The 24,706-nt window shown below is 48.7% G+C and overlaps 2 protein-coding genes across 2 annotated transcripts in view; one reads left to right on the top strand and one right to left on the bottom strand.

The window, feature by feature from the left end:
* On the top strand, positions 1-21,963 carry SUPT6H (suppressor of Ty 6 homolog (S. cerevisiae)). Its single transcript, XM_010288395.1, has 37 exons — positions 1-109; positions 577-735; positions 920-990; positions 1,486-1,488; positions 1,648-1,843; positions 2,537-2,621; positions 2,996-3,269; positions 4,541-4,642; positions 5,154-5,270; positions 5,797-5,886; positions 6,368-6,510; positions 6,776-6,927; positions 7,446-7,544; positions 7,723-7,852; positions 7,952-8,102; positions 8,520-8,674; positions 9,257-9,452; positions 9,794-9,933; positions 10,009-10,126; positions 10,742-10,818; positions 10,995-11,130; positions 11,541-11,678; positions 11,992-12,159; positions 12,688-12,815; positions 13,918-14,125; positions 14,614-14,761; positions 15,015-15,157; positions 15,924-16,064; positions 17,132-17,327; positions 17,467-17,705; positions 17,976-18,089; positions 18,586-18,710; positions 19,179-19,291; positions 19,700-19,777; positions 19,866-20,032; positions 21,407-21,594; positions 21,777-21,963. Exons 1-37 carry the CDS (start codon positions 1-3, stop codon positions 21,961-21,963), a joined length of 5,184 nt encoding a protein of 1,727 aa, XP_010286697.1.
* Positions 21,964-23,930: 1,967 nt separating this feature from the next.
* Positions 23,931-24,706, bottom strand: part of LOC104621810 — a gene marked incomplete at its 5' end in the record, with an annotated part of 2,788 nt that continues 2,012 nt past the window's right edge. Inside the window, one exon of the mRNA XM_010288396.1 lies at positions 23,931-24,247. Within this exon, the coding sequence (XP_010286698.1) occupies positions 23,931-24,247 (317 nt within the window). The remainder of the gene's footprint in view (positions 24,248-24,706) is intronic.

Raw genomic sequence — 24,706 nt, 5'->3', positions numbered from 1 at the left:
ATGTCTGACTTTGTAGAAAGTGAAGCAGAGGAGTCAGAGGAGGAGTACAACCAGGATGGGGACGTTGTGCCCCGAGTAACCAAGAAATTTGTAGAGGAAGATGAGGATGGTGAGTCTGTTCTGAGTTTGCTGAATTGTCTGTGTGCCTTGCTGCTCTATTTTATGTGCCATGACTCTGCAGATGGAGCAATAACTGTGCTATAATAGCATGGCCATCTGTAGTCGATAATCTCAGCTGTTTAAGTGCTTCCCTTCCTCAAAGTGCTCAGATGGTTTTTATATTTGGCAGCAGAAAATACACTGCTTCACCCCCGTGGGACTTGCAGTCACAATTTGATAGTAAACAGTAAAAGCAGAGGAATTCTCCCAGTGTGACCACTCCACCTGTTCCCTCTGCAGAGAGAGCATGAGATCACAAGACAAGAAGTGGGTTTCTGGGCAGTGTCATTAGAAGTGTTCAGTTAAAGTTCTCTGTGTGGATAGTGTGAAGGAGAATGCTGTTTGCACAGCGCCGAGAAGGAACCTCAGCAGATAACCAATGAATAAATGTCTAACACTTCCTGCTTTCCACCCCAGATGAGGAAGAGGAGGAGGAGAATCTAGATGACCAAGATGAGCAAGGGAACCTGAAAGGATTTATTAATGATGATGATGATGAAGAAGAGGAAGAGGAGGAAGAAGCCAGTGACTCTGGAGACTCTGAGGACGATGTTGGCCACAAAAAGAGAAAGCGCGGTAAGTTTTATGATGATTGTGCAGGCCACAGTGTAATGCTCTCACACTGCCCTGCCGGAGAGCAGAGCTCTCCCTTTGCCCTGGGTGTCTGCATGGGCTGGGTATGCTATACCTTTCTCACTGGTTGGTCCATTCCCAGATTAGTAAAGGGAGAGTGTAACTCATCTCTGCTTTCTTCTTTTAGCTTTTGATGACCGCCTGGAGGATGATGATTTTGACCTCATTGAAGAGAACTTGGGCGTTAAAGTCAAAAGAGTGAGTTGTGTTTCGATGCTGCTGTTAATGGTGTGGTGTGTCTTAGCACGAAGGAGAGTGGGCTTCTGCCTGGAGCGAGCGAGCGATGCCTCTCGTCTGCTCCTGCCCTTTTGGGAAGGGAGAACTGAGTGCTTGAAGGAAGCAGGATCTCTTCCTGCCCAGGCAACTGGGCACTGGCTTCCTAGAGTTTGCAAAACACTTTCTTCTGGTTCCTAAAGTCTGCTGTACTCCTCCCTTCCCACCTCTGCAAGACAGTCTCAGACGAGCCCATCTTCCAGTAACTTTCTCCTGCATGGTGCTAACCTCAAAGACAGCGCAGGCTATTATGGGCTCTAAAGCTCCTTCTGTAACACTCGCTAGAGGCACATAAAGCCAGGCTAACACTGGTGGTGACAGCACACGAGCGACACAGGCCGGGACACGGCGCAGTCCTCGTCAGGCAGTTACGTTGTGTACACACGGTGCGCAATGAGCACTGGAAGCACGGCTCCCGAGGGGGTGGCTCTTCTCCCCTGTGTGCCTGGGCTGGGCCGGGCGCCGTCCTGCTCCCTCTCAGGTGCCTGCAGAGGAAGTGCAGTTCTGGCCTGGCAGAGACCACACTGAGCTTGAGTGTCTGTGCCAGGAATTACGTGCGCTAACAAGCCTGTTTGCTTGCAGCAAAAATTCAGGCGTGTGCGAAAAATGTCCGATGATGAGGATGATGAAGAGGAAGACTATGGAAAAGAAGAACATGAGAAGGAAGCCATTGCTGAAGAAATCTTTCAGGATGGTGAAGGCGAGGAGGGAGGGGAAGCTGTTGAAGCTCCTGTTGCTCCACCAGAAGAGGAAGAGGAGGAGGAGGAAGATGAATCTGGTGAGTATGGATGGTGAATATCATCCAAAGTATGTCCTAGGATTAGAGCACAACAACCAAGTTAAGACTTTCTCTGAGCTATAAGTAACCAAAGGCCGTAGCCCTGTTGTGGTCAAGCTCTTGCTGGTCTGATTAGTACAATCTTTAGAACTAAACGTTTCTGGGTGGCAGGTTTAGTTCGGCTGTCTAAACCACTTTGTCCAGAAGCACATTACATGTGCTGAGGTGTTGAACATCTCCTCTAAGCTGCTTCCAAAAAGGAAATACTTCAAAGGAAGGAAGGCAGGACACTGTTTAGTACCTAGTAGCACAGGTACGCACATGCACGCCCTGCTTCTTTTCAGCATCAGCCCATGACCACTGCTAGTACCATACTGAAAGAGTTTCAAGAATTCTTTCTGTCTGCTGTCCAAAGCAGCCAAGGCCTTTTCAGACTGCATTTTCAGTGCAGTGAGCTGCAGATAGTTGCTGGATGGCTTTGCCTGTGTCTGGAAGTTCGTTCTAGCTTGTTATTGTGGTTCAGGCTCCTGGAATGTCTGAGGTTGATGTAGGAGATGCTGTGGGTAGCTGGGCAGACTGACAGCCTCAGTCTGTGGTGGAGGCTCATAGTTGCACTGGCTGAGCTGAGCTTTGTCAGAGGTACCAGTTGAATATGTGAGTGTCCTGACCACTAAATTGTTTCTCAATGTCCAGACATTGATGACTTCATTGTGGATGACGATGGACAACCTCTGAAGAAGCCAAAATGGCGAAAGAAGCTCCCTGGATACACAGATGCGTAAGTATTGATTGGAAATTGGACTGGAGTCTCAAAAACAGTGCTCAGCTTACTTGATTCTTGTAACTGCGGAGTGATTCAGCTTGTGTTTGGATACTGCTGGGCTCCTTCCCTAAAGGAACCTAGTAAATTGAAACATTGAGCTTTAGTCTGTCTTAAAATGTCTGACCTGGATTTTTAACAGGGATACCAAAACTAGTCCCTGAAGAGAAGTATTTGCATGTAAAGCTCAGAGAATTGTGTACCTATCCATGATATTTTAGCCTAGGTGCAAAACTGAAGTTGAGACTTAGGTGCTCTGGCTTCCTCTGTGTGGCTAGAAAGATGTTCTGTGAACTGCACCGTGGGGCTGAACAATAGCTTTTGCCTTCCAGTGCTTTGCAGGAAGCCCAGGAAATCTTTGGTGTGGACTTTGACTATGATGAGTTTGAGAAGTACAATGAGTATGACGAGGAGATGGAGGAGGAGTATGAGTATGAGGATGAAGAAGCTGAAGGGGAGACCCGTGTACGACCCAAAAAGACTGCCAAGAAGCGCGTCAGTCGCCGTAGCATCTTTGAGATGTACGAGCCCAGTGAGCTGGAGAGCAGTCACTTAACGGACCAGGACAATGAGATCCGCATGACAGACATGCCTGAGAGGTTCCAGGTGAGGGAAGAGGGTGCTGATGTGCGGGCAGAAAGCATTTCAGCTCCTGCTGAGTACAGCAGGCCTGGGACCTGCAGGCCAGCTTTCTCACCTGTCTGCTGCCTGGATGTTGGCATCTCTTTTTGCCTCTTTGAAGATCCCACCTGACAAATGTCTAGTCTAAAACTCTGCTTTCAAACATACTGGTGACATTGTGAACTGTTCTAGCTGTCCAAGCCCAGTTTTAACACTGGTCGTAGTTTCTCTTTGGCCACTGGGTGCCAGTGTTGCACTCCTGGGAGTGGAGCAGGACTTGTGCGCTGCTGAGTTGTCCTTTATGCTGGGTGTTGTTAGTGATCCCATGAGTTGTATCTATTAAGAGTGAAGCTGCAGTGCTGGAGAAGGTTTGCTAGGGTTTTCTAGCCTACCTGTATGCCAACCAACGTGTAACTGTTCTGTACAAGGTTTCTGTAACACACTTTAATCCAAGCAACTGGGACTCATACTGCTCTCAGTGTGGAGTCCTGTTGTGCTTCTAGGAATCATTCAAGTATCTCATATTTTTGTCTTAATTTTACACTGTAATCAGGTTTTCCCTGAGCAGTCCATGCTCTTCAATCTCCCTTAAGTGTATGCTAATGTAATTCTGTGCAGAGGCTTGTTACCCTCCATTGTAAAATGGAGCATCTGAAGCTTCCAGCTTTTCAGAAAAACCTTTTTTTCCCATGCCAGTGTGCACAGCACAAGGGAACGTGGTGTGTAATGTCTTCTGGCCATATGTGGCCTGTTCAGACATTTTGTCATCTTCACGGATGTCAATGATGATTAGAGCAGACCTTCTGAAAGAGAATTGGCTGGTACTAAATGCCCAGAGAGGGTTTGGAGCTGCTTTATGTTCTGTTATTCTATGGCTGCAGCAAGAAAAGTGATAACAAGACTAGAACAGGCACAGATAGATTGGAACAGAGAATGTAGCTGCAGAAGGTTTGGGAGTCTGGTAGGAAGTGGGGGTACCCTGTCTTGATCATCACGGAAGATTTTGCACCATTTCAGGCCTTTGACAGAATTGTTAGGTGCCTTTACCTAGTGTAAAGCTGATGCAACTTTCCTGTGTGCTGAGAAGATGCAGACATTGAAGTGCTATCCTCAGCAAAGCCCTGTGGGTGTGGGAGGTACTGAGACCCCATAAACAACCTGCATCTCAAAACAGTAATTTCCAGGTTTCTAGAAGATGTGGTAGCAAAAGCTGCGGTGTTGCACATGTCTCTGCTCATCCTCTTGTCTTTTCACAGTTGCGATCCATTCCAGTGAAAAGTGCTGAAGATGATGAGCTGGAGGAAGAAGCTGACTGGATTTACAGGAATGCATTTGCAACACCCACCATCTCCTTGCAGGTAAAGGACTATGCCTGGGACTTCTGTCCTAAGATGACTTCAAAGTGCTGCAGACTTCCAGCCTGGAGACATTGTTCCAGGAGTCTGCTCAGAGGAATGTGATGCCCAGTTTACCTTTCTTCCCGGTTTTCTGGTTTTGAGTAGGTCATTTAACATGCACATATCTTCATTTTCACGTCCATAAAACAGGACAAAAAGGAACACAGAGAATTTGCAAGAATGATTGTCAAGAACAATTAAAAGATTTCTGAGCCACTGGGCACTTAAGGCTCAACTAAGTATTAGCCATGATCTGCTTTTAACCATCAGTTACCTTGTCCAGATGCTTCTCCTCCGTTTTCCTTTAAGCCAGTCAGGGCTAGGATGCTTTTCTGTGGCCTAAAATCAGAGCGTGGAGCTAAACCTGCATTCCCAGCTAACAAAAGGACCACCATGTTACAGCCTTAGCCTGGGCTGGTCTTTCGGAGGTCAGCTCAGGAATACGATCAACACAATGTGTTTCTCCTTTTAGGAAAGTTCTGACTACCTCGACCGTGGACAAGCCAGCAGCAGCTTCAGCCGCAAGGGGCCCAGCACCATCCAGAAGATTAAAGAAGCCCTGAATTTCATGAGAAATCAGCATTTTGAGGTAATTCATAATTCTGCTTCATTGCCAAGATAAGGTCTGAGTTGCTGTCTGCTTATCCAGGCAGGATTAGCAGAGAGGCTGCTGGAAGCATTTAGGGCAGCAGACTAGAAGGGGCTAAGATACCACACCAGATTGCCCCTCCTGTGACAAAATGGTGCTTCACTGGAAAGTGCTGTGGCAACGCAGATTTTTAAGGCCTGTTTGATGGGGCTGCTATTGTCACGTTTCCCTGATCCTGGACAAATTGATGCTAAATGGGACGGAGGAACTTCAGAGTATCCCGAGCCTTGCTTGGTCCGTTCCGCCTATTCTCTGAGGTATTGCCTGATGTTGCAGAAGCTCTTTGGTCTGTCTGATGTATTTGGTGGAGCGGTCTCAAGAGCTGCGGCCTGGCTTGCTACATCTCCCACACTGCTGCCCCATTAGCTTGTCCTACCACATGGAACAGAAGCATGCTCTGGACCGTGGGCTTCCAGGAGCAGCCCAGTCTCCCGCTCGGTGGTGATGAGTCTCATTTCTGACCCAGGTCCCATTCATCGCCTTCTACAGAAAGGAGTATGTGGAGCCAGAGCTGCACATCAACAACCTGTGGAGAGTCTGGCAGTGGGATGAGAAGGTGAGGAGTGTTTTCACTGCTTGTTATCCCACCAACATTTAATGTGTTTTCCCACCTAGCCTGATACTTTCATCAGATTTTGTTTTGGCTGTGGAGACCTTATGTGCTTTTTTTTACTCATGTTTTTTTGCGTGTTTGCTATCATGTGGTGGTAAAGGGTTATCTGGCAAAAGAGGGTTCAAAACAGTCCTTCCTCTTCACCAAGTTCCTTTTGTGTAGTGACCTTTCCTGCAAGGAGTCGCAGGTTCCTTCTTTACTGTAGATCCAAACCTTGATTTTTTTTTTTTTTTTCTGTTAATACAATCCATCTCTAAGGTGAGATCTGCCACATGTCACATCTGGTCTTAGCTGTGGATGAAGATTTTGATGATTATATGACAAATATCCTAAGATGCTGGGAAGCCCCTGTTTGGGAAGGGAGGAGTCAGATGTGACACACAGCTGTGGTGCATTTCACTGGAAATCTTTGTTCTCATATTAGTGGACCCAGCTGAAGATCCGCAAGCAGAACTTGACACGTCTGTTTGAGAAGATGCAGGCCTATCAGTACGAACAAATCTCTGCTGACCCAGACAAGCCCTTGGCAGATGGAATACGGGCCCTGGATACTACTGACATGGAGAGGTATGGTGCCGTGACTTTCTTATATTCATTCCGAAACGACTTAAAATGTGCATTAACTTGCCCAAACAGCACAGGCTCTCTGGCCACTGCAGTGCACTGACTTTAGCCTCCCGACAAAGCCAGTAACAAGAAATATTTATAACTCTTTCGGAAGATGAGCCCAAGCGCTCCTTCTGCCTGACCTGTACCAGAGGAGGTTCCTTGAATGCTCTGACTGCGGCCCAGCTGTGAGCAGGGTGTAACATGCTGGCTTTGCATGCCGTAGGCTGAAGGACGTGCAGTCCATGGATGAGCTGAAGGACGTGTATAATCACTTCCTGCTGTACTATGGGCGAGACATCCCCAAGATGCAGAATGCTGCCAAGGCTGCTCGAAAGAAGCAAAAGCGTATCCGAGAGGATGGTGAAGAGGAGGAAGGTTTGTCCCTAGGTTTTATAGTCACATAATTGTGGGCTGGTCGAAAATCTTTGTTCAAAAGAATAGTAAGAAAGTTTGTTGAAAAGCCCATGTGTTTGCACAGAGCATCTCATCTGTTCACTTATTTCTCAAGCTAGTCCGAGATCTTCCAAGCATCTCTGAAAATTCTTAAAGTTTACCGCACAAGGTGCTGCTTTTCTGATGGACTAAATACCACTCCTCATGGCAGGGACCAAAGCAAGGATCAACCACTTTGATATGTGTTTTAATGTGCAACCCAGAGATACTGCTGTTAAAACTGCAAAAGAGTGAAACTAAAAAGAAGAGAACATTTTCAGAGTGTTTGTCTAATCCTGAATAATTTTAAGGCTACTGTGACCTTTGAGATATGTTTGTGGAATTTAGGGACTCTGCTGCACAATGTAGATTGTGTTTGATCCCTTTGCTGTGCTTCTGACACACAGCAGCTGTCTGGATGCCTCTGTAAAGAAGCCTTGCTAAACATATCCTTCCCATAGGTGAAGGGGAGGATGCAGATGATGATGAGCAGAAAGGGCCTGAGCTGAAGCAAGCTTCCCGGCGGGATATGTACACCATCTGTCAAACAGCTGGGTTGGGTAAGGACTGTGCTTTAGCATGCTGAGCTTGCAGTGTGTTGTGGCCTAGCCCACATGCTCTTTTGGGTGGTTTGGTTTACCTGCAGAAGGAGGAGTGGTAATTTTGCTCAGTATAAGCTACAGTACCATTCTTCTTGTAATTTTTGTGGTTTTGCTTGTTTGGTTTTTTTCTTCCCAGATGGCCTGGCTAAGAAGTTTGGTCTGACACCTGAGCAGTTTGGAGAGAATCTCCGGGACAGTTACCAGCGTCACGAGACAGAGCAGTTCCCTGCAGAGCCCCTGGAGCTGGCCAAGGATTATGTGTGTAGGTCAGTGGCGGGGGATCTTCATGGGGGTCCTGCAGATGTGACACAGGGGAGGGGGTCTGGGAGCATTCTCAAGCGTTTATGTTGCTGTTTTGCTTTTAGTCAATTCCCAAGCCCTGAAGCTGTGCTGGAAGGAGCCCGGTACATGGTGGCTTTGCAGATAGCCAGGGAGCCTTTGGTCAGGCAGGTTCTGAGACAGACTTTCCAAGAAAGAGCTAAAATCAACATTTCTCCAACCAAAAAGGGGAAGAAGGTAAGGAAGGGATCTCTGACTCTGTAGGTCAATTCAGGGAAGGATCTAAATAACATACAAATGCTCACTTTTGCATCTGAAAACTTCTCCCATGTCAATGGCAACTCTGAATAAATCCTACAGTAGCATGTGAGCTGGGCTGTTGCAGAAGCCAGCTCAGCAGCATGCTGCATTTTCAATCTCAGCATTTCATCAGACTTGATTCTTGCTGTTGAGATGTTGCCTTCAATTATTGTTACAGTCTCTGTTTCTCTGGGACTGGGAACGAATTCCACTGTGTCCTGCTGGGGAAGGAAATGCAGACTGGCAGGCATAGGGGTGCGGGGCTGTTGAATAAAAACCATTGTCTGCTAGGGTATACAGAAGGGTCTTTCTTCATGAATGCCCTGTATGCATGCTGTCTCTCCTCTCTCCCAGGATATCGATGAAGCCCACTATGCCTATTCCTTTAAATACTTGAAGAACAAGCCTGTGAAGGAGCTGCGAGATGACCAGTTCCTGAAAATGAGTCTGGCAGAGGAGGAGGCACTGCTCACTATAGATATTAGCATTGACATGAAAGGAGTGGAGGGGTGAGTCCTCACCGGCCACACTATCCATGCTTTGGCAGAGCTCATTCATCCAGTGCTGCCGTGCTGTTAGAGCTCCTCTGTAACCCAAGCTGCTCCTAGAAGTCATGGCCTGGTGGTTTCCTGCACCTTAAAGCCAAGCAGCCTCTCTTCTTCATCTTAATGAAAACTTTAGATGTCTGGCTTATTCCTTTGAAGGCAAACTCTGAAGCCTTCAAGACTTTCGTGAAAGATGCTTGTTTCCCAACCACCCTCACTGTGTGGTTCCTTGGTTCCTTCCCTGCACATCTTGAGTAGCCACACTGTGCAATATAGATGTTCTGGAGTGGCTGTGGGCTGCCCCATGGTGCATGGTCAGGCCCGTCTGTGCTGCCAGCATGGCATTCAGCTGCGGTCTGTCTAGCAAGCATAGCTTTTTGCAGCTAAAGGAGAGTTTGATGGGAGGATTGACTCTTCTCTAAATTTGCCAGGCAGCTTGCTGAATCTGAGATGCTGCTATCATGTCCCTGTACAGGAATCTGCTAGTAGTGGTGTCAGTGCAGGCGTTTGGAGCCTTTCTGTATCTCCTTCTCTCATTTCTTGCAGTTACGGTAGTGACCAGACATACTTTGAGGAAATCAAACAGTTCTATTATCGCGATGAGTTCAGCCACCAGGTGCAAGAGTGGAATCGGCAGCGTACAATGGCCATTGAGCGGTCCCTCAACCAGTTCCTCTATGTGCAGATGGCTAAAGAGTTGAAGAACAAGTTGTTGGTGGAGGCCAAGGAGTATGTCCTCAAGGTGAGATGGGGGACAGATGGGTTTGAGTCAGAGCTGGGTTACAAGTGCTAAGAGTCCTGCAGCATGCTGGGGAGAGCTGCTGACAGGCCACAGGCTCTCGGGAAGGAGGAGGAGGCAGGCAGGGATCTGAGTCTGGTTCTTTCCCAAGGATGGAGAAAAAAGCAGATATTTCAGTGGGAGGGAAGATGGGCTCCATGATTCTGGAGAGCTGGTCCCAATCCTGGCAGAATATATTGTCTTGCTGTCTTGAGCAGTCCACGACCTTCCCTCTGGAGAAGGGCTATGCCAGAGGACCTGCAGTTCATTTTCTCACTCCTCTCTTCCCTTCTCTGTTCTACCAGTCTTGCAGCCGGAAGCTGTACAATTGGCTGAAAGTAGCTTCATACCGTCCTGATCAGCAAGTGGAGGAAGATGATGATTTCATGGATGAAAACCAAGGGAAGGGGATTCGGGTGCTAGGCATTGCATTTTCTTCAGCCAGGTAGGAGAGGAATTGCCTCTGCATCCATGTACAGCTTTAAAAGTCCTCCATGTCTGAGTGATCTCTGTTTCGCAGGGACCACCCTGTGTTTTGCGCCCTTGTTAATGGAGAGGGTGAGGTTACAGACTTCCTCCGATTGCCACATTTCACAAAGAGAAGGAACGCCTGGCGTGAGGAAGAGAGGGAAAAGAAGGTGAGCCTCGTCGTTGTCGAGATGAATGTCTGCACCTTGCTTTTGGTACTGTGCAGTGCACTGTGGGTTGGAGAGGAATAGTCGGTCTGAAGACAGCTCAGGCCTTGTCACTCTTGCATACAAGAATACTGCCTTTTTTCTACCCTGTAATTATTCTGGCAGAACAGTTGCTTCCAGTCAGATTCTAGTTGATCTCTTCTGCTTCTCTTATGTGGAGTGGCAGGGCCTTGCCATTCCTGAGTTCTGCTGGCTGAGGGTTTGTGAGTTTCTGTGGTCCCAACTACAGAAATTTTCTCCCCTTTCCCTGACCACATTATAATGGTGAGAGGCTGTGGGACCTACTGGAGCTTGGGTCAGGCTTTTGACTTCCATCCCCTACTTGCACTGATTTCCTGCAACACTGTGATGCCATCAGTCTTTCCTCTGCAGAGCTTTCCTCTTTGTCCTTAGAGTGGTCAGGACCTGCAAGGCCTGTTGAAAAGGCATTTAGCCATGTTCAAGTTGTGGTGGCAGTGGGGGAGGATTTGCCCTGTGAATAGGAACACAGGACTGGTAGCTAGCTCAGTACGAAACCCTCTAGCTTTTCTATTCTGACTGTCTCCCTTTCCTTTCCAGGCCCAGGATATTGAAACTTTGAAAAAATTCCTCCTGAACAAGAAGCCTCATGTGGTGACAATTGCAGGCGAGAACAGGTGAGTCTTTGGGTTCCTTCCACTTCCCAGTCTCTTTGCAGTCCTTTCCTCATGCCTCTCCACATTCCACTGTTTCTGTCTGTGGTGTGAAGTAACCCAATGGGATTATGTCCCTAAGTGATTCCAGGACCCATCTTTGCACTGTCCCCTCAATCCCCTTGGCCATCTCTCCCTAGGGATGCTCAGATGCTGATGGAGGATGTAAAGAGAATTGTTCATGAGCTGGATCAAGGGCAGCAGCTGTCCTCTATTGGAGTGGAGCTGGTGGACAATGAACTGGCCATCCTCTACATGAACAGCAAGAAGTCTGAGGTGAACCTTCTGTTATTCCAGCTATCCCTTAGTCTGTCAGTCATTTGTGCTGTCTCATCCTCCATTTGTTGTGCTGGCCACTGCCTCATGTAATCCATCTAGACAGGAATGTACTGATTTTTGGATCAGGGCAAAATGTCTTATTTAGGCTTCTCTGAAGAAATCAACACCAGCAGATCTACAAAGTAGATATAGATGTAGTCTGAAGTGAATTTTGCTCAGCTGAGTGGATGGGGTTGTTTCATTCCTAGTTGCAGCAGAGTTCCTGGGAGCCTTTGACCTTAGCTCACTTTGCCCTGAGCACCAAATGCTTCCCTTGTTCCAGTCGCTGTCTGATGTGTCTTTGTTATTTGTCCTACAAAGTGGGGAAACCCTGGCAGTGTTTTCCCTGATTCTCTGGCCTCTTGCAGAATGAGTTCCGGGATTACCCACCTCTGCTGCGTCAAGCCGTCTCCCTTGCTCGCCGCATTCAGGACCCCCTCATAGAGTTTGCCCAGGTCTGCAGCTCCGATGAGGACATTCTCTGCCTAAAACTCCACCCTCTGCAGGTAACTTTACCTTGTGGGATCCTTCTCTGCAAGAGAAAGTGGCCTGGGACAATTCGCTGTCAAAGAAAGGTATTCCAAGTTGAACTGGTGCAAGTTCTGCCTGTTCTATGCCATATTCAGGCTACATAGTTTTTTTTTTTTTTTTTTTTGCTTCCTTCAGCTCATCTGCCTCCTGCCTTTAGGCTGTTCTCAGGGGTAACTCTGAGGTGCAGTACAGCTCCTGAGAGCCAGTCTGTTGTGTTTGGCTCAGCTTGCTTATGGCAAAGTGTTGCATGCATGTCCTTGTGAGGCTAACGCCTCTCCTTTCTGTCAGGAGCACGTGGTGAAGGAGGAACTGCTGAATGCCCTCTACTGCGAATTCATAAACCGTGTGAACGAGGTGGGAGTGGATGTCAATCGGGCGATTGCTCACCCTCACAGCCAGGCTTTGCTGCAGTATGTGTGTGGCCTGGGACCACGCAAAGGCACTCATCTGCTAAAGGTAAGGAGGCTTCTGTCCATGCCTACAAAAACAATGCATCACCAATAACGTGCAAGTTTGGCCTGATGGCAGTGCAGTTACGAGCTGAGTCAGGGTCCCATGTGCCAGATGCAGCTGACAGCTCCGTTGATGTGTGGTTTAGTACGTGTTATCTCACTGCGCCTAACCCTGAAGCTGTGCATGGGCTTAGGTCCTTGATAGACCTGAGCAACTCATCAGATCTGTCAATCCTAACTAGCTCCTGAACCCACAGGAACAGATGCACGGTTACAGTATCAAGACGCCTCCGTAGTGTAGAAAACAGAAGGCAAAAAGCCAATCCTTTTCCTGAGAGCTGGAGCTGTTCCATGGGGAGTCATCTTCCTTCATACAGTGTTTGAGACACAAGCAGGGAGCAACAGTTTATGAGTTGTGATAGGCTTATGTCAGATGCTTTGAACACTGCGGTGTCCAATGTGAATCCTCTGCTTTTCCTGGAGAACCCTTGTGTTTGAATAGCAAGGTTTATACTATTACCTTTCTCTCCAGATCTTAAAACAAAACAACACACGTCTGGAGAACAGGACCCAGCTGGTTACGATGTGTCACATGGGACCCAAGGTGTTTATCAACTGTGCTGGCTTCATCAAAATTGACACAGCGTCGCTGGGCGATAGGTGGGTATTGGGTTGCGTTCAGTGTCATACGGGGTATGGAATTAGCACAAGCGACAGGCTGAAGCAATCTTGTTCCATGGAGTCCATGTTCCCAGGAGTTTCTGTGTGGCCCCTCAGATTTGTGGCCAAGTTCAAGTGTTGCTGGTTATTAATCTGATTCTTAAGGGCAGCTAAACGAGCACAGCAATGTGAGCCGCAGAACATTAATCATATAGCTTGCCATGGTTTGAAAGACCCTTTGTGGTCAAGAGGAACTAAACTGAAAACAGTTGTTCCCTAACATAGTTGTCATGCGTGTCTGTCAGTAACCCATGTGCACTTTTGCTTAGTTTCTGCCTAGTCCTACCAGCAGTATTTTGTTTTTCTGAAGTTTCAAACTTGAGGCATAGCTCAGCAATTTAGCTTCCTCTTAAACTAGTAGCAATACTGGGAAGTTTGTAGAGCATTAGGCTACTGGTAACTAAACAAGAGATGTGTCTTTGGAGGACAGCAGTAACCTAGTTTCTAAATCTCTGACTGCTTTGCACAGAAGGGTCACTTGTTGGAAATGTGCTTTCTCTAGGGCTGGCACAGTATCCTCCTGGCCTTTGAAAAGCAGTCTGAGAAAGGATACCTGGCTGAATCCTTACACTGAATGATCCAACCCTGCTAGGTCCCTGGTTCTTGCAGAATACAAGTCTCAGAGGTGCAGGGGGCAAAGTGTAGCCTCATCCAAACAGCTAGGCACAGAAGGCTGTGCTGCCAGTTGACAGCACTTAATTTGTAGGAAGAGAGAAACTGTAACGAGCTGTGTACTCATAGAGCAGCTATTGTACACGGAGTGATCAAACCTCGATAGCATCCAAGGTGCCTTGGCTGTATCTTTGCAGTGCAGGAGCTGCAGACGGGAATTTGTCATGTCTTGCCTTGGCTCCTGTTGATTTAGCAGTGAAGAATTCATTGTGTCCTTTTTAGAGTAGTCTTTTCCATGGAGGGCAGCGGTGGCAAAGCAGCCACACAGCCAATAGTGGTGCTCGACAGCATGATTTATTATTGAGCTGAAGGAGCTGACTCTGGAACCCTGCAGAGTCCTTATCTGAACGTTGCTTTGGTTTTATTTCAGTACTGATTCCTACATCGAAGTCCTAGATGGGTCTAGGGTCCATCCTGAAACCTATGAATGGGCAAGAAAAATGGCAGTGGATGCCTTAGAATACGATGAGTCGGCAGAGGATGCTAATCCCGCAGGAGCTCTAGAGGAGATCCTGGAAAACCCTGAGCGTCTGAAAGACCTGGATCTTGATGCCTTTGCTGAAGAACTGGAAAGACAGGTGCACTGGGGGTGCCTGGTGCTGAGAAACAGAGGGGAAGCTCTCCTGTCCAGCTCAGTTTCTTATGTTTTATAGCTGATGACCCTTATCCCTTTTAGGAGCTGAGCATTTAGGTGTTGCCGTTATAACATCTATACACATCCATGATGAGTATTCAGTGTCTGACAATGGCATGTAGTAAATGCTTACAGAAAGTACACTTGGGACAGAGGAGGAAGGAGGCAGGAGACAGTAACGAGACTGTTTAAGCTGTTGTCTCCAAAATTATCTAACTTTTTTCTGAATGTATTGGTACTTTTGACCTCCTCAACGTCCTGTGACTCAGTTCCACAGTTTGATGGTACCCTGTGCCTTCCTCTTTTTTTTTTTTTTTTTTTTTTTAATTTGCTGTTTGATAAGTTCCTTGGGTTCTTTCATAACTCATACTGGATTCCCTACTTGCCTCCTTCCTGCTGCTCATGACTTTATAACCTTTGAATACCACACAGGGCTACGGTGACAAGCATATCACTTTATATGACATTCGAGCTGAACTAAGCTGCAGGTACAAGGACCTGAGAACCCCATACCGTTCTCCAAACACAGAGGAGGTCTTCAATATGCTGACCAAAGAAACTCCAGAAACTTTTTATATAGGTACATCCCTGTTTACATCCCTGGTTTCTGTCATCCTACGTTGACTTAGGATGCAAAAAGATGGGGCAGAGGGATCTTACTGAGGGTGATGTTGGGATGATGCTATGATTGCATGTATATGAAAGCAGCTTTTCAAGTATGTGGGTAGTCTCCTAACACCTTTGTGCACAACTACTTTAGATCAAGGGAACAGCCCAGCCCTGCAGTTGGCTTTCAGTTTTTCATTCTTTCCTTCTCTCCCATCACACGACAGGTAAAATGATCATCTGCAATGTGACTGGCATAGCCCACAGGCGGCCACAAGGAGAAAGCTACGACCAGGCAATACGGAATGATGAAACTGGCCTTTGGCAGTGTCCTTTCTGTCAGCAGGATAACTTTCCAGAGCTCAGCGAGGTGGGGCTACTGCTTCTAATGGGCCTGCCTTTGTCAGGAGTCTGCTATCGGCAGGCTTGTTTTGTAGGGTTCTTAAGAGACAAGGTATCAGAGCCAAGATTGTGTCTGCAGTGCCCCAGGATCCCAAGCTGAATGTGGCTTTGGCTGCAAATAATAATCTGTTTCCCTTTTGACTAATTACTTCAGTATAGATTTGACAGGTCATTTATGGCTACATTATGGATTTTAGTGAACTGGCTAGGAGTGAAATGGACCTGGGGCTAAGCTGACCAGTTCTTTGCAAATGTATGAAGCAGGCTTGTTTGTGGTCCAGGATTGTGTTCTATGCAGAGAAAATACCTGTGACACTAAGAACAGAAGGTTGTTCTGCCACTTTCTCAATTTTAAGAACTTATCTGGACTCCCTGCTGCTTAATGCAGCTGTACTTTAGCTTTCTTCTCAACACTGCTGAATTCCAGCCTTGGTAATCTGTGACTTTAAAACTCTACAGTGTTCATTAGAAGCCAGCCCTAGCTGCAGGCTTGTGTTCAGGGTCTAAAAATGTTCTGATGTTCCTGGTTGCAAAGCCCCATAAGCTGAGGAGAACTGAAGTAGGAAGATTGCATTACTGGTTAGCATTCATTGAAGTCCTCTGTCCCCTGCCCTTCCACATGCCTCTGTTGGCTGCACCAGTTTGCTGACACAGCTTTTGGACTTGTTTGAGTGTGAGCTGCTGGGGCTATTTTGTTTCCACACTGAATGACTTTTATTTTTGCCTTACTCAAGGTTTGGAACCACTTTGACAGCGGTTCCTGCCCAGGTCAGGCCATTGGAGTGAAGACACGTCTGGATAATGGTGTTGCTGGCTTCATCCCAACAAAATTTCTTAGTGATAAGGTGGTCAAGCGGCCAGAAGAAAGGGTGAAGGTATGAAAGCAGTGGATTTTCACATATCCAGCAAGAGCTGGAAGAGCATGGAGCCAATACCAAACTTTAATAATGCTGTTCCCTAAATGACTTTTCAAACTTTATTTTTATTTAAGGTCTTGAAATCAGCAGCAAATTCAGGTTCTGGCTAGTGTCCTTCTTCCACGGTGCAAATCTCTCTTGGCAGCTGGTGGGAACCATGTTAATCAGTTAACATGTTGCACTGCAGGAGGATTTATTAGAGTCTGGCTAAAGTCTGGGTTTAGGAGACCAGAAGGCATTCTAATGCAGAGCTGCCCTTTGTTTCTGGCTTTCTAAAGAGTTCACGGAACTGCTGTTAAATATGCAAGGGTCACTTTCCCCCTCTCATAGCTTTTTCTTCTGTCTCAGTTAATTTGTGAACATCATCAGAGTTACTGGTTTTGCTCAGGACAAGGATTGGGGTTCTGAAAGAAACAGAATCACATATTTTTACCACATGATAAAACAGAGGTTTAACGTCTTTGCTGTCTTTTGGGGGGCCCTTTGACAGTCCATGCAGGTGATGGATAATCCTGTAAGCTCAGAGGTCTCTTGGCATTTCTTTAAAGAGTCGTTAACTTCAGCATGGTTAACTGGACTAAGACACTGCAGGTTTTGTGGTGGTATTTTCTGTTTCCCATTTTATTAGGGCAGCCCTTTGGGTGTCTCCCACTCTGTTTCTGAACAGACTTAACTGCTTTCTTGCACATCTTGAAGTCCAGTTTTGCTGCTCCCAGTGTTAAAGATATGTAAAATCGAAAACTTAATGCAGTTTGCTATGTGGTATGGAGCATAGGTAGTAGATGTGCTGGAGAACTGCCCATTTTCCCTTTAATCTCTTTTGATTCTAGTCATCTTGGGAGTTCAGCTGACTTTTGGTCCATATGGAAGGATCACTTTTAAAGGTTGTATCAGTTTGAAGTATGTGAGGTAATTGGTACCTCCTTATTGTCAGCGTGACCCCACACAGATTGCTCTGTAGCGCAGGGAAGCTTGGGCATATCAGCCAAACCTGCTGATCAGCTTTGCCTGCCCCTTTCCTGTAGGTGGGAATGACCGTTCACTGCAGGATTATGAAGATCGACATTGAGAAGTTCAGTGCAGACCTGACCTGCAGGACCTCAGACTTGATGGATAAGAACAATGAGTGGAAATTGCCTAAAGATACCTACTACGACTTTGACTCTGAGGCAGCAGATCACAAACAGGAAGAAGACCTGAAAAGAAAGCAGCAGCGGACAAGTGAGTGTCTCATTTTTTTTTTCTCTCCCTTGTAATGCCAGCCTTCCCGGGGTGCTTCAGGAGAATAAGCACAATTAGACATGTACTTGAAATAAAGCAGTTCCACTTGGAAGCCTAAACACTCCTCTTTGTCCTCTAGCATACATCAAGAGAGTAATTGCTCACCCATCATTCCACAACATAAGCTTCAAGCAAGCTGAGAAGATGATGGAGACCATGGACCAAGGGGATGTGATTATTCGGCCAAGTAGCAAAGGGGAGAACCACCTGACTGTCACCTGGAAGGTGAACGATGGCATTTACCAGCACGTGGATGTCCGAGAAGAGGGCAAGGAGAATGCCTTCAGCCTGGGCTCCACGCTTTGGATTAACACAGAGGTAAGAGCCCTGCAGAGCATGCCTGGGAAGGACTCGGTGGGGAAGGAGTACCTGTTTGGCAGAGCCTTTCCATCCTTGCAGCTGCTTTCAGACTGCTGTAGAGTAACTTCCATTGCGATTCTCCAGATTCTTGGACAATACTCAGCTCTTCCTTTTTTTTCTCAAAGCATCCAGCCTTGCTGTGCAGAATGTATGACTGCCCACTGTATACTAGAATCAGAGTTCCCTATCGTGCACCCTAAATACCTCTTTAAATGTGTTTGTTCAAAGGAATTTGAAGACCTGGATGAAATTGTTGCTCGCTATGTCCAGCCAATGGCTTCTTTTGCCAGAGACCTTTTGAATCACAAATACTATCAGGACTGCAACGGTGGAGACAAGAAGGTGAGCCTGTCCAAGGCTGTGGTAGCTTGTGTGGGAGATAAAGGAGCATAGTATAGGTTTCTTTGTCTCAGGACAGGTCTTAAACGCTTTGAGTCTGGCATGAGCTGCTGCTGGACTGAGTTCTCTGATCTTCCTCTTGTTACTTGGGGATTGGCAGTCACTTCCCAGCTGTAGGTCTCGGGGATTCTGTCTCAGAGCAGTGGAGTTAGGACATGAGAGTGTGGTGCGCTACAATGGTGTGCCAGAGCAGCAGAGGGTTGCCCTGCCAGCAAGTATCATTGAAGGGAAAGTATTGGATTTCTGTGACCTGGTGACATTTGTGCACCAACCCTGTGCAGAAGTGGTGCAGTTGGTGGTCTTTTGTTGGATCGCTGGCATCAGGGCTGGGGGGAAAAAGGGCTGACCGCAGCATGGAGAGAGATATCTGTAGGCCCTGTGTGTTGCTAAAAATGCAGGCTCTACTTGAGTATTTCTCTTTCTCTCTCTCTCTAATTAGAAGCTGGAAGAGCTGCTGATAAAGACCAAGAAAGAGAAGCCAACATTTATTCCCTACTTTATCAGTGCTTGTAAGGATCTACCTGGAAAATTCCTTTTAGGATATCAGCCTCGAGGCAAACCAAGGTAAGTGAAAGGCAAACCCAGCATCTGCAGCCGAGTACTCAGTACCACACCTCAGCTTATTGCTGCCAGCTTCTCTTCCAGCTCTGTCAGTATCCCCGTAAGTCAGACCCAGGGCTTGGCCTCTGGACAGTAGAGGAACTATGTCTAGCAGTAAATTCACCCAGGAGACTCCTGTGTTTCTAACCAGCTGGCTACCACAAGCAGTACTGCCCTGAGCAGAGGGTGTAACTGGGGTATAGGCAGTGATTGATAGATTTTGCATGAAAAGGCATGGTATTTTGGAGCAGTTCTTTGAAAACAAACAAAGTGTGTTGGGCAGGTCTTATCCGCTCATATCAGTACGGCCATCACCTGAGTTTGTAGGCCATGCCTGTTCTGGCTGTGACCTGTTAGTGTGAGGTTGCTGTACAGTGGCTCTGAAGCAGCCTGTGATCTCTTATGCTCTCCTGCATTCACTGCTTCTCACAGGATAGAGTATGTGACAGTGACACCAGAGGGATTCCGCTACCGGGGGCAGGTCTTCCCTACTGTGAATGGACACTTCCGATGGTTTAAGGATCATTATCAGGACCCTGTTCCAGGTAAGCACCCCAAAACTTGAGTGCCTCAGCTGTTTGTTTCCTGGGTGTCGCACAATAGGGACAGTTACTAAAGGACAATTTCATGTTCTTTGTTCCTGAAATGTGTCCTAGGATTTTTTTATATGTGGAAAGTTTCAAAGCAACACTCAGGTGTTTGACTTCCATGGACCCACTGAGAGCTCTCCTGAGAGTTAAACTTTCAGCCGAGTGGGCCGTGCAGCAAAGGCTACGCTTGTCCCTTTCCTCTCCCTGAGCCTCCCCACCACACAATCCTGCACACACCATTCCCTGCTAACATAGCATCTTGCCAGTACAGATGTTGCCTGTTTTTTCAAATCCTGAGTTTCAGGCCAATAGCTGCTCTTCTAGCAGAACTGATCTACCTCTCTTGGTTTCTATTTTACACAGGTATTACCCCCAGCAGTAGCAGTCGGACCAGGACTCCAGCCTCCATTAATGCTACTCCAGCTAACATTAACCTGGCAGGTCAGTGCAGGCCTTTCCTGGTTGGAATCGGGATGCGAGCTCCTTCTCCAGGCTCCGCTTTGTCTAACATGATAGGTCCTTCTTGCAGACCTGACCCGTGCAGTGAATGCTCTACCACAGAACATGACCTCCCAGATGTTCAGTGCCATCGCTGCCGTCACAGGCCAAGGACAGAACCCAAATGCCACTCCTGCGCAGTGGGCATCCAGTCAGTATGGCTACGGAGGCAGTGGAGGCGGCAGCAGCGCATACCACGTAAGTGTCACTTAAGTTTCTGGGAGGAGGTGCTGCATGGCTTCTCCTTGCTGCTAGAAGCCATCCCATGGGGGCTCCACTGGGAGCCTAAGGGGTTACTCATTGCCAGGGATCATCTGGTCTTAGTTGTGTACCCGTGGTGCTGCACAGGGGAGCCTGGCTGGATTCTTGGACCGGGTTTCTTCTTGCCTCCTGTGGCTGAGGAAATGAGGCATGTAATACAGCCCTGCTCTGGGGAGAGTTGAAGAAAGTAGCAAATTGGTCTGGCTCCCAAGGAATGTGGCAGGGTGGAGAGGCAGGATCCAAGGGCGAGGGCACACAGTCTTCTGATTGTGCCCCTGAATTGGCAACGTGAGCTGCCAGTGGAAGAGATTAGCTGTGAAACTATGCGCTGAGTTTGCAGGGCTTTTCAGCTCAGCATGCTAATCTCTGAGCAGCACCGGCAGGCGAACACCTCAGCCTGAGCGAACACCCAGAGGCTTTGCAGGGCATAAGATGGAATTGGACAGTTTCAGCTCACACTGAAGCCTTTCCTCATGTGCAGTGGTGCCTGCCTCCTCCCAGCCCATGCTGACAGCTCTCCAGCTGACACTGAGGCTAAATCCCGCTGCAGAAGAACTGAGGTGCCTGGGTACAAGAAACACACCCTGCCGTTAGAGATCTGATGAAGAGGTGCTGCAAGACAAGGCTTGCAGGGAGGAGTGATTTTCTTTTAGACCACCTTGGGAGGCATTCACGGAGTTTGGCACAGTAAACGCTGAGCTGGGGATAGGCAGGGACTGTGCATGTATTAATCGTCAAGACAATCTGAAGGAAAAGGGAGGTGAACACTGGGAGGCAAAGAGAATAAGCACTCTTGGACGAACAGTGAGCCAGCCAGCTTGGGATGTGGGAGGGAGCCATCTCGGGCGCTGCTGTGCCTTCTCTGCAGCCCACAGGGAAAGAATTAATCGGTTCTTCATGCCCACTGCAGGACGTTGTTTCTGCTAGCTTGCCCCAAGTGTGTCTTGTGCCCATCTCTTGCAGCCCTTACCTTTGCTTGGCTTAAGCTTCTCCCCTTGTACCCTGTGCAGGGTGTACAAGGAAGGCAGGCTGTGGTGGCCCTGCTGGCCCAGGTTGGGTGGGCGATCAGGGGAACAAATACCCTGTGCTCGGCAAGATGTTGTTCCTTCTGCCCTGCAGCCCCATTCCCTGGGCGATGGTCACTGCGAACCTCTCCTTGCCCAGGTGGGGGGCTGCAGCAGGGCTGGGAACGTGCAGCAAGGGCGTGCACCAGCCTCCTGGGCAAGTTGGGCAATGCCGAGCATGCCAGACCTCAGGCTGCAGCCGAGCAGGGTTTGCCCTCTGTCCCCTAACAGTATCTGCTCTCTGCAGGTCTTCACGACTCCAGCACAGCAACCGGTGGCCACCCCTCTGATGACCCCCAGTTACTCCTACACTACCCCCAGCCAGCCAATTACAACACCCCAGTACCAACTCCAGGCCAACACCACACCCCAGTCCACCCAGTCCCAGACGCAGTCGCAGCCATCATCCAGCTCCAGGCAGAGGCAGCAGCCAAAGTGAGTGGCGCCAACACTGGGTGCATGTATCTGTCTGTGCCTGATTTTGATTGCTTTTTGTTGATTTTTGTAGAACCAGCATGGCGCGGTTGCCTTGCACCTTCCTGCATGCGACCCTTGGGGAGGGAGCGCGGGGAAGGTCTCCCGCTAGCATGCCTCACCTTCTTCCCATGTCGTTGCAGGACCAACAGTCACGCTGCGATCGACTGGGGGAAGATGGCCGAGCAGTGGCTTCAGGAGAAGGAGGCTGAACGGAGGAAACAGAAGCAGAGGTTGACTCCTCGCCCGTCCCCCAGCCCCATGATCGAGAGCACCCCCATGTCCATTGCTGGGGATGCCACCCCACTGCTGGATGAGATGGATCGATAGGCCGTGCTGGACCTGACCCATAACCTCTGCTCCCTTCTCTAGGAAGGGGAAGGGAGAGTGAACAGTTGAAAACAACCTCCCTTCCCGATAGCCACATAACTCCTGTTTTATACGTTGTGAGATGGTGGGAAATGACTCTTGGTGACATGCACCTGAGCGAATGATTAGACTTGGCAGGTTATATATATATAAAAATATATCATAGGAAGGGACGCTGCAGTGGCCTCTGCGTTCCAGGCCCTGGTTCACCACTTCGGAAGCGTGGCAAAGTAACGATGAGGTCAAACGACTCTGTCCTTGTACGTGCAGAGCAGTCTGCTTTCACCGCCAAGACTAGGAAGCAAGCGCAGCTGAAAGTGCAGACCATTGGCCTGGAGTGAGCCTGTTCCATTTGGATTCTCCCAAACCCTGACTGTCACCTCTCCTTGTCCTGAGAGCACAAAGCAAAGTCACGGGGGTTGTGACAAGCAAACCGGAGTTCTCAAAAAGTTTCTGTTGTTGTTTGCTCCATGTTTTTGTGTGTAACAGGCTCTGCGGGGTCTGTGCCAACCCCCAGCTGTGTTCGTAGGGGTCTAACACAGCAGCTCTGGGGCTCGGGGTCTTGCTAGAGAGAAATGCAGCTGTTGTACCAAAGGCTTGCTGTCTCCTCTGGCTTCTTTTGGAACGATATTTATTTAGTTTTGATTTATTTTTTTTTTAATCAGACTGCAACGCAAACGCTGGCCAACGGCAGCTTTCCCGAGCACAGGACAGACACATGGGCTAAAACGCTGCAAGAGCAGCCGCTCCTGTGATGAAGAACGTGAAGCAGCCGGGAGTGCATGGCGTCCTCCTCCGTAACCGCTTAACCCTGCCCAGTTGTAACCAAGAGGGGTGAATAAATAGTGTTTCTACTGAACGCTAGTTGAGAGGTTTTCTGCCTGCACCCTGTGCTGCCTGCCCGCTCTCTCCTCTTAGCAATGGATTTGCTTAGAAGCAGAGTTCAGTGATGAAAGTCGATGCTCCTTCTTCCTTTGTGGCTTGGAGTTGCCCTCTGTGTGCTGAAACTTTCACAGAGAAGCTGGTTTCTGTTGAGCTGATAAAGAATAACATTTTGTTTTGAATGCGTCATATAGAGACATCACACCGACATCCCGGGCACCTCCTGGAGGCCCATGTCTCTCTGGCTGGGAGAGGTCCTGGGGGGCCTGGGAGGGGGGCAGATAACTGCAGTCATGTCAGAAACAGCCCGTCGCAGTTACTGCAGAGCGACTGCCAGCGCTGAGAGCCATTTCTGAACGGGTAAGTTCCTGCTGCACACACTTTCCCCTCTCCTGCTTTGTTAGTAGGGGTTTTCTATGGAAGCAGAGTCTTTGTTCCTTCCAAGTGCTCCTGGTTAGCCTCTTCTCCCTAGGAAATGACCAAGAACAGCAGATCTTAAGAAACAAAGCTCTTTTTTGCATGTAAATGCTCCTGAAGAATGGCAGCAACCCCGGAGACAAAGCAAAGCTGTTTCCACAGTGAAATGCAGGTCCTCACTTCCACGAGGTCTCCCCAGCCGTACTGGGGGCTGTACTGGGGGGCTAACAGTCGTGTTCCTCCCCTGCAACCCAGCTGGCCAGGCCAGAGGACCGTGTTCCAGGGCCGGTGGCTGCCGTAGGTTGCAGGTGTAGTAACCTTAAGCTTTTTTTTTATTTTATGAAACTCTGTATGATGGGAATTTGAGCACAGCTTCTTACCAGAGATGTGTCAGACCCGTACAGGGAGGTGCTAGTTGTGCATCGTCGGCTCCTTTTTGCCTGTCTTTGTTTTTAGTTTTCCCTTACCGTCAATAAAAATTCTACTTTTGGGAAGCTGCCTGCACGCCCCATGTCTGTGATTCCTGCGGTGACGCTGTGGTTGCCGCAAGGACTTTGCACCCATTAGCAGACAGGGTGCGATGCCTCGCTGCAACCTTGGTATTTCCCCCCTGGGCTCTTGTGGTCTGCTTATTTCAGGGATTTGGGATTGCACTGCACGCTCCTCTGGGAACAGTGGGCTTTGCCCAGGGCACCTCTGCTCTGGCCCTCGGTGCTGTCTGATCTCCCAAGGCCATGTCCTGGCAAAACAGGAGGCAGCTCCTGTCGCTCCAGCTTTTTCCGATTCTGGAATTTGGCGCTGGTGTGGGAAGATCTTTCTACCGGCCTCGCTGGGTAGGAGAGGGGACTCTGTGCCGAGCCGCGCTCCTCACTCGGGAGGGCTTTGCAGGAGTTGGTGGCAATGCCCTGTCTCTGGGTGCTGCCCTCAAATTCTTCGCTACAGGAGCCTAGTTATCAGCAAGGGGAACAAGTCAGGCTGGGATCACCGGCTGCCAGGCCGGGACATGGGCAGCTTGCCCTGCCTCTCCCCCAGCAGCGTCCGCCTTTGTCCCAGGGCTGGAAAAGCATCTATTGTCCCACTCCAAAGAGCTCTTGTAGAGGGTTTGAGGAGCCTCTGGGGAGGGATGAGGCCCCCACTCCTCCTGGAGCAGCCCCTGCTGCTCGCTGCTGTTGCTGGGGGCTGGAGAAGGAGTTGGTGCTGGTGTGGGAGCACCGTCCTTCCAGCCTGGGCAAAGGCTGTGGGTTAAGCAGAGGAGGGAGCTGAGCTGGGCTGGTGCAATTCATTAACTGGTCCTCCTGGGAAATACACCCCTGCGGAGCTGGAGCTCAGCCATCTGTGGCAGGGGAGCTAAAATCAGGGCTCTGCCCCGTGCTGACGTGGGGACGGGAGCTGTGTCCCCAGCCAG

The sequence above is a fragment of the Phaethon lepturus genome, unplaced genomic scaffold (assembly GCF_000687285.1).
Source record: "Phaethon lepturus isolate BGI_N335 unplaced genomic scaffold, ASM68728v1 scaffold51425, whole genome shotgun sequence".
Taxonomy (NCBI): Eukaryota; Metazoa; Chordata; class Aves; order Phaethontiformes; family Phaethontidae; genus Phaethon; species Phaethon lepturus.
This window is presented reverse-complemented; position numbering and strand designations above follow the sequence as displayed.